We start from the raw sequence: 14,450 nt of genomic DNA, 5'->3' as shown, positions 1-14,450 counted from the left end.
ACTGCTTATAGAATCTGGTTTTCAAGGGATCAAGGTGACTGTCTGGCAGGGGTGGGGCAGGGTGGCATTTTATTTTATGTATCCTTTTGTCTCGGCAAATGTGGTAACCCTAAAGCTGCAGCCTGTGATTTATACCAATAAATATTTGTTAAGTGTTAAAAAGTTACTGGTGCAAGTTGTTATTTTAGTTACACTAGGAAGGGGAGATGTCTCACATCCCCTCATAATAAGTTCTCAGACCCATTAAAGGAGCAATCATGGCCCTGTACTGGTAGAGGGATTTGTAGAGTTGGCCGATCTCTCCTTTGGCATCCAGAGTAGACATGGAAAGCTCTTTCTGCTCTGCTAGGAAGCCTCACAGACTCTGGGGTCAATCTGGTGCTGTAAACTGAAATTCTAGTCTTGATCTTGTACCCTGAAAAGTGAATAAGTCGCAGAGAGTTTCCCTCCCCGAAGATCTTCTCAAAGCTTTTCTGCTGTAAAGATTTTACAAGAAATTCTCTGCACAGAAATGTGATCCAGGAAGCGGTGGTCAGCTTCTGCGGAAAAAAGGCAACTCTTGGCTTCCTAGGATTTAATGATTCTAACATTAGCAAACACTTCACTGTCTTGAAGTTCAGTCCTGGCACTTCTGACTGGTTTCACTCCATTTTGCAATGAATTACAAAGAGATCTTTTAATTCATTATCATTGGGCTGATAATAACCTGCACAGGTTGCTTTTTCTCCGCTTTGACCGAGCTGTTGAATAATTTAGGTTTGTAGAAAGACTAGAGGCTGGTCCTGTCTATCTAATTCCATGCCCCGCCTCTTTACCTGTGCATTCTGGTACCTGTAGTGCCGATGTCAAGACAACGAGACGGACTGGAACTGCCACAATGAACTGAGATGAAAGTAATAATCCCAGAGCAGCCAATGGCCTTTCATTTATCCCACTGAGCTGTAGGAGACAAGCTCAAAGGTTTCCCACGACCCAGTGACCCAGGTCAAGGAGACTGACTTTTGGCCTGGCCTGGTTTTTGAATTTACGTCCAAGTGTATTGTGGGATATGTAGTCCGTGCTGCTGCCATCTGAAATCACTACTACTACTACTACTACTACTATTTAGCATTTCTATAGCGCTACAAGGCGTACGCAGCGCTGCACAAACATAGAAGAAAGACAGTCCCTGCTCAAAGAGCTATGTAATAAAAGTGAGCCAAGTATAGGACAATCAAGCCATTGTGACATCACTGATGAGGTTGGCTCTTATTGGTGGCCTGAGGCATTATGACATCACAATATTAGCTCTGGTTACAAGAGACTACTACTACTACTACTACTATTTAGCATTTCTATAGCGCTACAAGGCATACGCAGCGCTGCACAAACATAGAAGAAAGACAGTCCCTGCTCAAAGAGCTTACAATCTAATCAATGCTGCAGGTAACAGAATGCATCTGGAGGGGGCTGTCAGAAATCCAGGACTTTAACTGAACTTGATAACCGTGCATGAAACATATGAGGAAGTAACAAACACTGAGCCTGTCCTTCATTCAGGGTCACTACTGTATACTTTCTATAAAATAATGAGTGGAGTTGAACGGGTAGATGTGAAGCGTCTGTTCACGCTTTCCAAAAATACTAGGACTAGGGGGCATGCGATGAAGCTACAATGTAGTAAATTTAAAACGAATCGGAGAAACCTTTTCTTCACTCAACGTGATTAAACTCTGGAATTCGTTGACAGAGAATGTGGTAAAGGCGGTTAGCTTAGGGGAGTTTAAAAAAGGTTTGGACGGCTTCCTAAAGGAAAAGTCCATAGACCGTTATTAAATGGACTTGGGGAAAATCCACTATTTCTGGGATAAGCAGTATAAAATGTGTTGTACTTTTGGGGGATCTTGGCAGGTATTTGTGACCTGGATTGGCCACTGTTGGAAACAGGATGCTGGGCTTGATGGAACTTTGGTCTTTCCCAGTATGGCAATACTTATGTACTCTCCACCTCTCTGTCCTTTTAGACAGAGCGAATAGGCCACATGGTCGTTTTCTGCCTACTTGTTTCTACATTTCAGGCTCACTAGAGCAATGTCTGCCACTGGAGAGATGTCAAGTTACCCAGTCCCAGACTTTTTGGCCAGTTCTGGTTTTCAACTTATAACCTAAAGCAGTGTGGGATTTGTACTGTCTGATCCTGCCCATTGAAATCACTGCTGCAAGTCCCATAATGCAACAGGGTGGCGGTGGTCAGAAATCCAGGACTGTCCCTAAATCTCTAGCCTGGAACTGGATAACTTGGCATCTCTGCCAATGCTACTAATGCGCTGCCCACCTCCACCCTCCTCCTCACCAGCACCGACTCTGTCCCTCTCCCTCCCTCCACCCTCCCATCAGCTCACCAGCACCTGCTCTCCTCCTCTCCTTCCTGTCAGGCTCTGTACCACACGTCTCCTTTCTGTCAGTGTCATTAATGTGCTGTCTACCACTTCCTCTTATCAGGGTATCAAGGTCTCTAGCACTTTTATATCACCTCTGGGTTACTTCCTTCACTACAGCCATGGTCACTGAATGGCTAGGAGCAGGCATTCTTCACCCCTCACCTCTGGGACCGTTGGGCAGGAGAAAGTTGGTCCTTGAAGGTTCTCTCTCTCTTTGAGGTTACTTTTCTCTCAAAATGATAACAGGGGATGGAAATCCTCTCGTTTGAGGAAAGGCTAAAGAGGTTAGGGCTCTTCAGCTTGGAAAAGAGACGGATGAGGGGAGATATGATTGAGGTCTACAAAATCCTGAGTGGTGTAGAACGAGTAGAAGTAAATCGATTTTTTTACTCGTCCCAAAAGTACAAAGACTAGGGGACACTCGAGAAAGTTACATGGAAACACTTTTAAAACAAATAGGAGGAAATATTTTTTCACTCAACTAATAGTTAAGCTCTGGAACTCTTTACCGGAGGATGTAGTAACAGCAGTTAGTGTATCTGGGTTTTTAAAAGGTTTGGACAAATTCCTGGAGGAAAAGTCCATAGTCTGCTATTGAGACAGATGTGGGAAGCAACTGCTTGCTCTGGGATTTGTAATATAGAATGTTGCTCCTTTGGGTTTCTGCCAGGTACTTGTGACCTGGCTTGGCTACTGTTTGGAAAACAGGATACTGGGCTAGACGGACATTGGTCTGATCCGGTATGGCTACTTTTATGTTCTTTCAGTCATCAGCACACTTACTTCCGGAAAGCAGAAGCCAGACTGAATGGCTCTTTCAAACCCAAGAGGATTACAGATGAATTCCTTAAGAACAGGTAGTGATAAAAGAACTAACATAATTCAGGCATAAGAACATAAGGAAAACCATGCACAATCACACTTACGGTCCTTTGAGCCCAGTATCCTGTCTCTAACAGTGACCAGTGCAGGTTGCAAGTACCACAGAGATCCCCAAAAAGTACTTCTGTTCCCAGAGTGAACTTCCAGGGATGAACCATGGGTTTCCCAAGTCTACCTCGTTAACAATATTTGAGTAACTTTTCCTCCAGGAACTTGTCCAAGCTTGTTTTGAACCCTGCTGCGTTTGTCACCTTGACCACATTCTCTGGTAACAGGTTTCTTAGTGAAAAAAAAAATGTCTCTGATTTGTTTTCAATCTGCCGGTCATTGGTTTCATAACATGTCCTCTTGTATTTGCGTTGTTTGAAAGGTTAAACAACTGTTCCCCATCTAACCATTCCATCCCACTCAAGATTTTATGAACTGTCATATCCCCTCTCACTCATCTTTTCTCAAAAGCTGAACAGCTTTTATCTGACTCTTTGCCATCCTTGATATAGAAAGCTACTGCTCTACCAATTTCATCCACCTTGTTTTGATATAATTTGGTTGTCCTCCTTCCAGCAGGTCTCGGAGGTGCCAATTATATCCGTGTTCATTTACTGCCATAGCTTCTGTCTCTCCCATCTTATATATTAGATTTCTGGCCTTTGCATACAAACATTTTAAATGATGTTTTGGCTACACAGGTTGAAAATACAAATCGATCAATGGAGATAATTTACACTCATTCCTCTCTGCTTGTTCTTTATTGAAATACAAAAATGATAGTGGGGATGGGACAGCTTCCCTATGAAGAAAGATTAAGGAGGCTAGGACTATTCAGCCTGGAGAAGAGACGGCTGAGGGGAGACATGATAGAGGTATATAAAATAATGAGTGGAGTGGAACAGGTGGATGTGAAGCGTCTGTTCACGCTTTCCAAAAATACTAGGACTAGGGGGCATGCGATGAAACTACAGTGTAGTAAATTTAAAACAAATCTGAGAAAAGTTTTCTTCACCCAACGCGTAATTAAACTCTGGAATTCATTGCCGGAGAACGTGGTGAAGAGTTATAAAAGGGGTTAGACGGTTTCCTAAAGGACAAGTCCATTGACCGCTACTAAATGGGAAAAATCCACAATTTTGGGAATAACATGTATAGAATGTTTGTACGTTTGGGAAGCTTGCCAGGTGCCCTTGGCCTGGATTGGCCGCTGTCGTGGACAGGATGCTGGGCTGAATGGACCCTTGGTCTTTTCCCAGTGTGGCATTACTTATGTACTTATGTACTCTTGGGCTACTTCTGCTTTTATCATAATCTCTATCAGGATATTCCAAATTCTAAATTTTGGTTTCCCAAACCATGCGTGCTTGAGAACCCTCAGCTTTCCCCCAGCAGGTTCTACTGTAAAGCTGCTCGATTTCCTTTTCAACAGTTAGAGTCAGCAGCCTGGTTCCATTCATTCAGAAAAGCCCTTCCCTAGACCATTTACTTCCTAACAAATCTAAATCCCTCCTCCCTGCGTCATCATCACATCCACACATTGAGGCTCTGGAACTTGTCTTTCTCTTGCGTGCTGTGCATAGAACAGGGAGAAATTCTGAAAATGCCTCTCTGAAGGCTCTGGATTTCTAAATGTGGCTTCTAGAACCTCCTGTGTCCTCCTCAGAACTGTCTAAAAGCCTTTCTAGGTGACCCTTGAGATATGCCACCTTTTGCAGAGGCTGATAAGTGACGTGACTAGTGATCCTCACACCTCACAGCCACCCAGCTGTCTGCAATCCTAACGGTCAACTACAACGGCTGATCTAAGCTTTTCCCTCCTGGGCTCAAGTCCCTGGAAACAACCCTAAGTGGGAGAATCAAACAGGAAAACAAAATCTGATCCTTAGTCTCCAATCCTCAACACATTAGGGTAGGTAAGCACCTCTTTCTCTTGGGGTCCTAGGGTTTGTCTCCTGGACGATGGCCAGTCTCTACCAGCCTCTTCTTCAGCAAGCCTCTTCTATTCTTGGTTGGGGTTTTTTAACCTCCCTGATCTGTGATTCCTCAAGCCATGCTCAGGGGTCTCTTACACAAACTTGACTCCAGCACCATCACAGTGAACCTTCTTTTCCTCCCTGGCCCTTGAGTCCCACTTCCTGTCACAATCTCCTTCCTCACAGTCCTAGACACCTCCCTCTCTGGACAGCATCCTACACTTTCCCCCGTCACTGCCCGTCTTTGCTGGCAGAACCTGCAAATCCACCGCTATAAGGGCATGTAAGTACCATGATGGGCATCTGCTTTACTCTCCTGTAATTGCTCTGACAGGCTTTAGAGATTTATTCAGCTCTGCAGTGTTAGATGTTAGGTTCAAAGAGGTGCTGAGGAAGCTGTTTGTAGGATTTGGCTGTTCTTCAGCCTTAACATAGGCAACCGAGACCCTTGGGCCCGGGGTATTATTCACAATGTATAATAATAACTCAAGACACATGGTAATTTCTTAAACATGGCAAAACTTGGCTGCAGCTTTATTTTAAATCCAAACAACTTTATAAACATATCCCCCAGGTATACCCAAGCCAATCCGCTCGCAGCTTAGTAGCCAACCCAGTCCGCTGTCAGAGCAAGACTGACTAATCGTACACCAAGCTCCCCGCCGTGCAGCAAGGGATCTCAACCGAAGAGGCCGTCCAAGCTCAGCCCAGGGGTTTTAACCCCCCCCCCCCCTTTGATCTGTCCCCTCACAGCGGGGAGCACCTGCGAGGCGGGGTCCTGACCTCTCCCCCTCGCTCGCGCCCCGCTGCTTCGGGCATGAGGGCCCATCGGTGCACGGCGCCATGTTAATGTCGGCTCCGTGCACCAATGGGCACTCCGCCTCGTTTTTTGGTGTAATTTCAGCCTTCCCCTTTACACTATCACCTTCTCATTCTTTCTGACATCTGAAAGTAAATCCGCTTTGGACAGGGAACTGTAAAAGATTCTAGAAGTTTTAAAGGTATCTGAGAAACGTATTGTGCCCTTCAGAAGAATGTTTGATGTATGATTGTGGTGGGGAAATGCTGCTTGGTTTTCTGCAGCCAAGTTAACTCTGCAGCAGCAATACAAAAACAGGGAAAAAGCCTTCTAATCAAGGCTGATATCAAGAATGCATTTATCCAGGAATTAACAAAAGAACAAGCCGAGCACAGGGAGACCTAGAGCTCTCCACTTGTTCAAATCAACAGTGAAAAGTAAGAAAGCCAGGGATAAATGGGAGGTGGGTGGGTGGGTGAATGAAATCAGGATTACACTTGGAGGAAGGCCTGCATGATGAAGCAAGGTTTCTTGGTGCACAGTGACACTAGGTATATCCTGGGACTTTAACAGTATGAATAATCTGTTGTGTGGTTTTGGCGAACGCACATGGAAAAGTGAGGCACCTTTGCTACTGGTAGTCTGGAGAGATACTGTTACCCTGTTTCCTTATACTAGCTGGGTATCAGGACACTGCTGTCAATGGTGGGGGCTGATCAGGCTACTAGATTTACATCATTATAGCAAATTCCATCAGAACAACTTTCACTAGGAACTGGAGAAGAGTTTAATATCCTGGAGCACTGCTTAAGTTACCACAGAATAACATCTGTGAAATGTGAACAATGACTGGAGAAGGAAGCTCTCGCCCTGTCTCTTTCTCTCTGTCACTCCCTGTATCAGGCTGTCTCTTTTTCTTGTTCTCTCTCCCTGTCTCTCTCTTTCTTGCTGTCTTGCTCTTAACCTGTCTTGCTCTCTCTCTCCCTGTCTCTTTCTTGCTCTCTTGCTCTTAACCTGTCTTGCTCTCTCTCCCTGTCTCTCTCTTTCTTGCTGTCTTGCTCTTAACCTGTCTTTCTCTCTCTCAGCCCTGTCTCTTTCTTGCTGTCTTGCTCTTAACCTGTCTTGTTCTCTCTCCCTGTCTCTCTCTTTCTGCTCTCTTGCTCTTAACGTCTTGTTCTCTCTCCCTGTCTCTCTCTTTCTTGCTCTCTTGCTCTTAACCTGTCTTGCTCTCTCTCTCCCTGTCTCTTTCTTGCTCTCTTGCTCTTAACCTGTCTTGCTCTCTCTCCCTGTCTCTCTCTTTCTTGCTGTCTTGCTCTTAACCTGTCTTGCTCGCTCTCCCTGTCTCTCTCTTTCTTGCTGTCTTGCTCTTAACCTGTCTTGCTCTCTCTCTCCCTGTCTCTTTCTTGCTCTCTTGCTCTTAACCTGTCTTACTCTCTCTCCCTGTCTCTCTCTTTCTTGCTGTCTTGCTCTTAACCTGTCTTGTTCTCTCTCCCTGTCTCTCTCTTTCTTGCTCTTAACCTGTTCTCTCCCCCTGTCTCTCTCTTTCTTGCTCTCTTGCTCTTAACCTGTCTTGCTCTCTCTCCCTGTCTCTCTCTTTTTTGCTGTCTTGCTCTTAACCTGTCTTGCTCTCTCTCCCTGTCTCTCTTTCTTGCTGTCTTGCTCTTAACCTGTCTTGCTCTCTCTCTCTCCCTGTCTCTTTCTTGCTCTCTTGCTCTTGACCTGTCTTGCTCTCTCTCCCTGTCTCTCTCTTTCTTGCTGTCTTGCTTTTTAACCTGTCTTGCTCTCTCTCTCTCTCCCTCTCTTTCTTGCTGTCTTGCTCTTAACCTCTCTCCCTGTCTCTCTCTTTCTTGCTCTTAACCTGTCTTGTTCTCTCCCCCTGTCTCTCTCTTTCTTGCTCTCTTGCTCTGCACGTCTTGTTCTCTCTCCCTGTCTCTCTCTTTCTTGCCGTCTTGCTCTTAACCTGTCTTGCTCTCTCTCCCTGACTCTCTCTTTCTTGCTGTCTTGCTCTTAACCTGTCTTGCTCTCTCTCCCTGTCTCTTTCTTGCTCTCTTGCTCTTAACCTGTCTTGCTCTCTCTCCCTGTCTCTCTCTTTCTTGCTGTCTTGCTCTTAACCTGTCTTGCTCTCTCTCCCTGTCTGTCTCTCTCTTTCTTGCTCTTAACCTGTCTTTCTTGTCCTCGCCTTGTCTCACCTTCTCCCTCTTTTACTTTACTTTTTTGTCTTTCCTTGAGATTTTTCCCAAGCTGATGAGTTTAACGGAAGCTCATGAATCTTACTAATTCCAATGTTAAAGAAAGCACAAAATTAACCACTGCAGCTAGAAAGTACCGGAGATCCCAATGACCAACTAAGGAGGGAAGAGAGCGCAGAGAAGCCCTAGAGTGAAGTAATGTGACAGACCTTTCTTCTGGGGCAGAACGTTCTCTCCTCTTCATCCTCTCTTTGATTTATTTTTTTATACCAGGGTACAGTGACGCCTTCAATATTGACACCAAACATCCAAAAATTATCCGTGGATCAAAGGAAGCCTACTTTGGATATACAGTGCAACAACATGAGATTGGTGACAAGAAATGGTAAGTGAGACTTAGAGTTTAAGAAGTGAGAGTTGCAGTGTTTTCTGATGCCTTTATGCTGTCACAGTCCCTCCATATTGACATCACCATTTCCTTCTGACAGTGTGTCCCACAGTGGTGTAGCTACAGGGGGCCATGGGGGCCTGGGCCCCTCCAGTTGGCTCTGGGGCCCCTGGTTTGGCTGGTGGGGGTCCCCAACCCCTGCCAGATGAAGCGTTTGTCTCACGCTGGTCTCGCCACATTGCCTACCCTGCTCTTCTCAGTCATGCAGTGCATGCTCATTTTAGTGAAACTGAGCATGTGCACGTTGTGACTGAGAGCAAAGCAGAGCAGGCAATGTGAGATCAGCACGGGACAAATGCTTCAACTGGTGGGGGTCAGGGAACCCCGCCAGCCAAGGTACCATCATGCAGCGGAGCAGGGGTGATGCGGGAGCGGCGGCAGGGAAGTGGGCAAAAATGTGCCCCTCCCACTTTGGGCTCTGTCTCCCCCCCCCCTCCCTATCGAGGTCTGGCTCAATCTTGACTTGAATGAGTACATGCGGCTGCTGGTGTTAGCGAAAGCTGACACTTACTTGGAAGCACATGGTTCATGCTGAGATAACTCTAGAGGCTACTGGAACAATGAGGAACTGAGAATTCCAATAGAGAGAGTTTCATAAGGCTCACATAGCCCAGTGCATTTATTAAAAAGAGCAGGATTCCAAATCGATTTTTTTTTTACTGGTTCCAAAAGTACAAAGACTAGGGGACACTCGAGGAAGTTGCATGGAGATACTTTTAAAACAAATAGGAGGAAATATTTTTTCACTCAATGAATAGTTAAGCTCACGAACTCTTTGCCGGAGGCGGTGGTAACAGCGGTTAGTGTATCTGGGTTTAAAAAAGGTTTGGATAAATTCCTGGAGGAAAAGTCCATAGGCTGCTATTGAGACAGACATGGGAAGCAACTGCTTGCCCTGGGATTTGTAGTATGGAATGTTGCTACTCTTTGAGATTCTGAATGGAATCTTGTAACTCTTTAGGATTGCAGAATCTTGCTATTCTTTGGGGTTCTACATGGAATGTTGCTACTCTTTGAGATTCTTCATGGAATCCTGTCACTCTTTAGGATTCCAGAATCTTGCTATTCTTTGGGGTTCTACATGGAATGTTGCTACTATTTGAGATTCTTCATGGAATCCTGTCACTCTTTAGGATTCCAGAATCTTGCTATTCTTTGGGGTTCTACATGGAATGTTGCTACTATTTGAGATTCTTCATGGAATCCTGTCACTCTTTAGGATTCCAGAATCTTGCTATTCTTTGGGGTTCTACATGGAATGTTGCTACTCTTTGAGATTCTGCATGGAATCTTGTCACTCTTTAGGATTCCAGAATCTTGCTATTCTTTGGGGTTCTACATGGAATGTTGCTACTCTTTGAGATTCTGAATGGAATCCTGTCACTCTTTAGGATTCCAGAATCTTGCTATTCTTTGGGGTTCTACATGGAATGTTGCCACAATTTGGGTTTCTTATGATATCAGAAATAGGAACAAAAAAACTGTGATGCGGAGAGAATTTAAAAAAAGAAAGAGGAGAAAAGGAACCAGAGGCATCAGATACAATCAAGTGATCAGAATACAAGGTCTCTTATAGCACTCAGCTATTTCAAACCCTCGAGCCTGTGGAGTGACATCGATCAATAGAAATTGGTTTTATTCAGCGCTGAAACTGCAAATGCAGATAAGTAATCGCCATTTATTTCTTCTATTTTCAGTTGTTGGCTTGACATTAGTTTATACCTAGTCCAGGTTATATTCATTTTTCTATATTTTTTGATGTTTAAAAAAACTCTAAAAATTGTTTCAGATTGAATTAAGTATGTATACAGAGGTTTTGGTTTGGCAAATGATCGATGTCGCTCAAGAGGCTCAAGGATTTGAAATAGCTGAGTGCTATAAGAGACCTTCCAGCTTATAATTGAAAAAGAAAAACGCCTATATTGCGACCCAAATCGGGAGATAGACGTTTATCTCACAAAAACGAATAAGTCGGTATAATGGAAAGGCGATTTTGGACGTTTTCAACTGCACTCCATCGCGGAAGCGTACAAAGTTGACGGGGGCGTATCGGAGGTGTGGTGAAGGCGGGACTGGGGCATGGTTATCACCCGAACAGAGATGGGCGCCTTTCGCTAATAATGGAAAAAAAGTATGCGTTTGTAGCTAGAATTTAGGTCACTTTTCCTGGACCCTGTTTTTTCACGAATAAGGCCCCAAAAAGTGCCCTAAATGACCAGATGACCACTGGAGGGAATCGGGGATGACCTCCCCTGACTCCCCCAGTGGTCACTAACCCCCTCCCACCACAAAAAATGATGTTTCACAACTTTTTATTTTCACCCTCAAATGTCATACCCACCTCCCTGGCAGCAGTATGCAGGTCCCTGGAGCAGTTGTTAGGGGGTGCAGTGGACTTCAGGCAGGTGGACCCAGGCCCATCCCCCCCCTACCTGTTACAATTGTGCTGCTTAATGCTTAGTCGTCCAACCCCCCTCCCCAAACCTACTGTACCCACATGTAGGTGCCCCCCTTCACCCCTTAGGGCTATAGTAATGGTGTAGACTTGTGGGCAGTGGGTTTTGAGGGGGATTTGGGGGGCTCAACACACAAGGGAAGGGTGCTATGCACCTGGGAGCTCTTTTACATTCTTGTTTTTGTAAAAGTGCCCCCTAGGGTGCCCGGTTGGTGTCCTGGCATGTGAGGGGGACCAGTGCACTACGAATCCTGGCCCCTCCCACGAACAAATGCCTTGGATTTATTCGTTTTTGAGCCGGGCGCTTTCATTTTCCATTATCGCTGAAAAACAAAAACGCCCAGCTCACAAATTGTCGAATAAAACATGGACGTCTATTTTTTTCGAAAATACCGTTCGGTCCACCCCTTCACGGACCCGTTCTCGGAGATAAACGCCCATGGAGATAGACGTTTTCGTTCAATTATGCTCCTCCTTGTATTCTAATCACTTGATTGTATCTGATGCCTCTGGTTCCTTTTCTCCTCTTTCTTCTTTTTAATTCTCTCCACGTCACAGTTTTTTTGTTCCTATTTCTGATATCATATGATTCACTGAGGGACATCAGTATATACATTTTTTGTAATTGTTCCCCTTTTTTTCATTAATGACGATTTGGGTTTCTGCCAGGTACATTGTAAGCTCTGTGGAGCAGGAACTGTCTCTTCATGTTCAAGTGTACAGCGCTGCGTACGTCTAGTAGCGCTATAGAAATGATAAGTAGTAGTAGTAGTCTTTGGGATTCCGGAATCTTGCTACTCTTTGGGATTCCACACGGAATGTTGCTACTCTTTGGGATTCCCACGGAATGTTGCTACTCTTTGGGATTCCACACGGAATGCTGCTACTCTTTGGGATTCCACACAGAATGTTGCTCTTTGGGATTCCACATGGAATGTTGCTACTCTTTGGGATTCCCACGGAATGTTGCTACTCTTTGGGATTCCACACGGAATGTTGCTCTTTGGGATTCCACATGGAATGCTGCTACTCTTTGGGATTCTGAACGGAATCTTGCTACTCTTTGGGATTCTACACGGAATCTAGCTACTCTTTGTCCTTATCCCTTATTTGTCCTGTTTGTCTGTCCTAATTAGATTGTAAGCTCTGTCGAGCAGGGACTGTCTCTTCATATTCAAGTGTACAGCGCTGCGTACGTCTAGTAGCGCTATAGAAATGATAAGTAGTAGTAGGTACATGTGACCTGGATTGGCCACTGTTGGAAATAGGATACTGGGCTAGATGGACCATCGGTCTGACCCAGTATGGCTACTCTTGTGTTCTTATGAAAATTGCCCATATCAGCTGCTAGGTAGATTGTAAATACAGATGAAAAACATACTCTGAATTGTCTGTTTGTGAATACCAGACGTCTAAGAACTAGGATTGCAGAATTGGAATGTGTGGCACTAAATGAAAACATAGGCAGAATAGGCATCTCAGAGACCTGGTGGAAGGAAGACAGATTTTATAAAAGCCTTTTGTGCAGATATGACGACATAAAATGATCCCACTTTAAATGTATTCATGATGAAAAATGCTTGCGCTTTATATGAGCGAGCTGGAGGCGTATTTGGGTACAGCGCAGGTGGCATCGTGATTCACTTGCGTGCTTTATAAAATGATTTATGCACGAACATTCCCACCTGCTGTCAAACAGCTTCATTGTAGCTGCGGTTTCTGAGGTTTTGCTGGTGCATTTTTATATAGACACATCAGCACTTAGATACCTTTTGGCCATCTTAGGTATTTGACCTATTGTAAAATTATTTTCTGTGATAATAACATACAAACTATATCAAAATGATACAGCAGATCAAATTTGTGGACAAGCAGTGCTAGTCATTAAAGATAGCATAAGACTCAGTGTTGGTCAAAGTACTTAAGTAAAAGTAAAAATAAATGCATATTTTAATACTTAAGTAGAACTACAGTGAAAAAACTTTACCCAAGTGAAAGTAAAAAAGTAATGTAAAAGTGCAACAACTATTGTTAACATTTTTATCCCAACAGCTTTGTGGTTCTGCAATTCAATCCTCTTTGCTTTTAGTAAAAGTAAATTTTTGAAAATGGCTGTCACTCATGTGAGTGCGCTTGTGAGTTATTAATCCAGCAAAGCTTTAAAAAAAAAGTGTTACTAAGAGAAAATGAAGTCTTCAGTCTGATAAAAAGTTCCTTCAAATCAGGTCAGGCTGCAGTATTACTGATGCCTTCTGACTTGGTTTTCAGGTATTGATCAAGGGAATCTTTGACTTCTGTATGCAAAATGTACTTTATCATCAGGGTCATTAACATGCTGTCGAATTCATCATTTACATTTAGCTTCTGCTTTTTACTTTTAACTGCAAGCATCAGATGTAACTGAGTAAAAGTAACAAATATTATCCTGTACTTCTTTACAAGTAAAAGCAGAGCTTTTTTGAGGGGGTACTTGGGGGTACTGAGTACCAGCACCTTTTCCATTGTCTGCTAAAATTGACCCATGGACCCCAAGTTTTAATGAAAGATCTCAGGCTGGCAGCCCAAAGCTCCACACCACCCATGAAATCCTGTGCTGATGCAGTGATCGCCTTTGCCTGCTGGAAGTGGGCCCTGCACTGTGTCTTTTCTCTGGAAACATCAGAAGAAAGCAGCAGCGTCTACAGCAGATGGAATCGAAAGAGCTACCACATTCGATCCTTGGTTTGGCTGACAAAATCTGAATAGTTTATAGAAGTGAGAAAGGAACAATGCAGCGCAGTGAGACTAATGAAAATCACTTGTACAAGACATGAAATCTGCCAGTGGGCAAAATCAAAGGGCAATGACAAATGCTGGGTGGACCAACGGGTCCTTTTCTGTTCACATCTTCCTTGTTTTTATGTCCCAACTTTATGAAAGGGTTATGGCTGGGGAAGCTGTAATTTTCCTACACAGGAATCATAGCAGAAAGAGTCTGAACATCATTTACACTGCCCACGCTCGAAGCAGTCACCCACTCTGTGAAAAAGCTCTCCAGGGCTGACCATTCGGACAATCGGGCAGTGCCTGAGGGCCCAGAGGTTCTGCCCGGATACCTGGCGCACTGTTGGTGATCTAGTAGCCTCAGCAGGGGGGGTGGGGGTGTAACATGTTCTTTCCTGCCCAGCCCACTAGGCTGCTGCTATTCCCCCATGCCCGACACCACAGTATTTTAAAAATGGCGGCCGAGACTCCCTGCGGAAGTCTCGCAAGACTACCGCGGGAAATCTAGGCCACCATTTTGAAAACACAGC

The 14,450-nt window shown here is 44.4% G+C and overlaps 1 protein-coding gene across 1 annotated transcript in view; it reads left to right on the top strand.

The window, feature by feature from the left end:
• Positions 1 to 14,450, top strand: part of ITGA11 (integrin subunit alpha 11) — a 316,149-nt gene that overhangs the window by 30,758 nt on the left and 270,941 nt on the right. The window contains exon 2 of the mRNA XM_030189806.1: positions 8,528 to 8,639. Within this exon, the coding sequence (XP_030045666.1) occupies positions 8,528 to 8,639 (112 nt within the window). The remainder of the gene's footprint in view (positions 1 to 8,527; positions 8,640 to 14,450) is intronic.

This window comes from Microcaecilia unicolor, chromosome 1 (assembly GCF_901765095.1).
Source record: "Microcaecilia unicolor chromosome 1, aMicUni1.1, whole genome shotgun sequence".
In the NCBI taxonomy this organism is placed as follows: Eukaryota; Metazoa; Chordata; class Amphibia; order Gymnophiona; family Siphonopidae; genus Microcaecilia; species Microcaecilia unicolor.
Note: the sequence above shows the minus strand (reverse complement) of the source record. Positions and strands in the feature narration are given on the sequence as shown.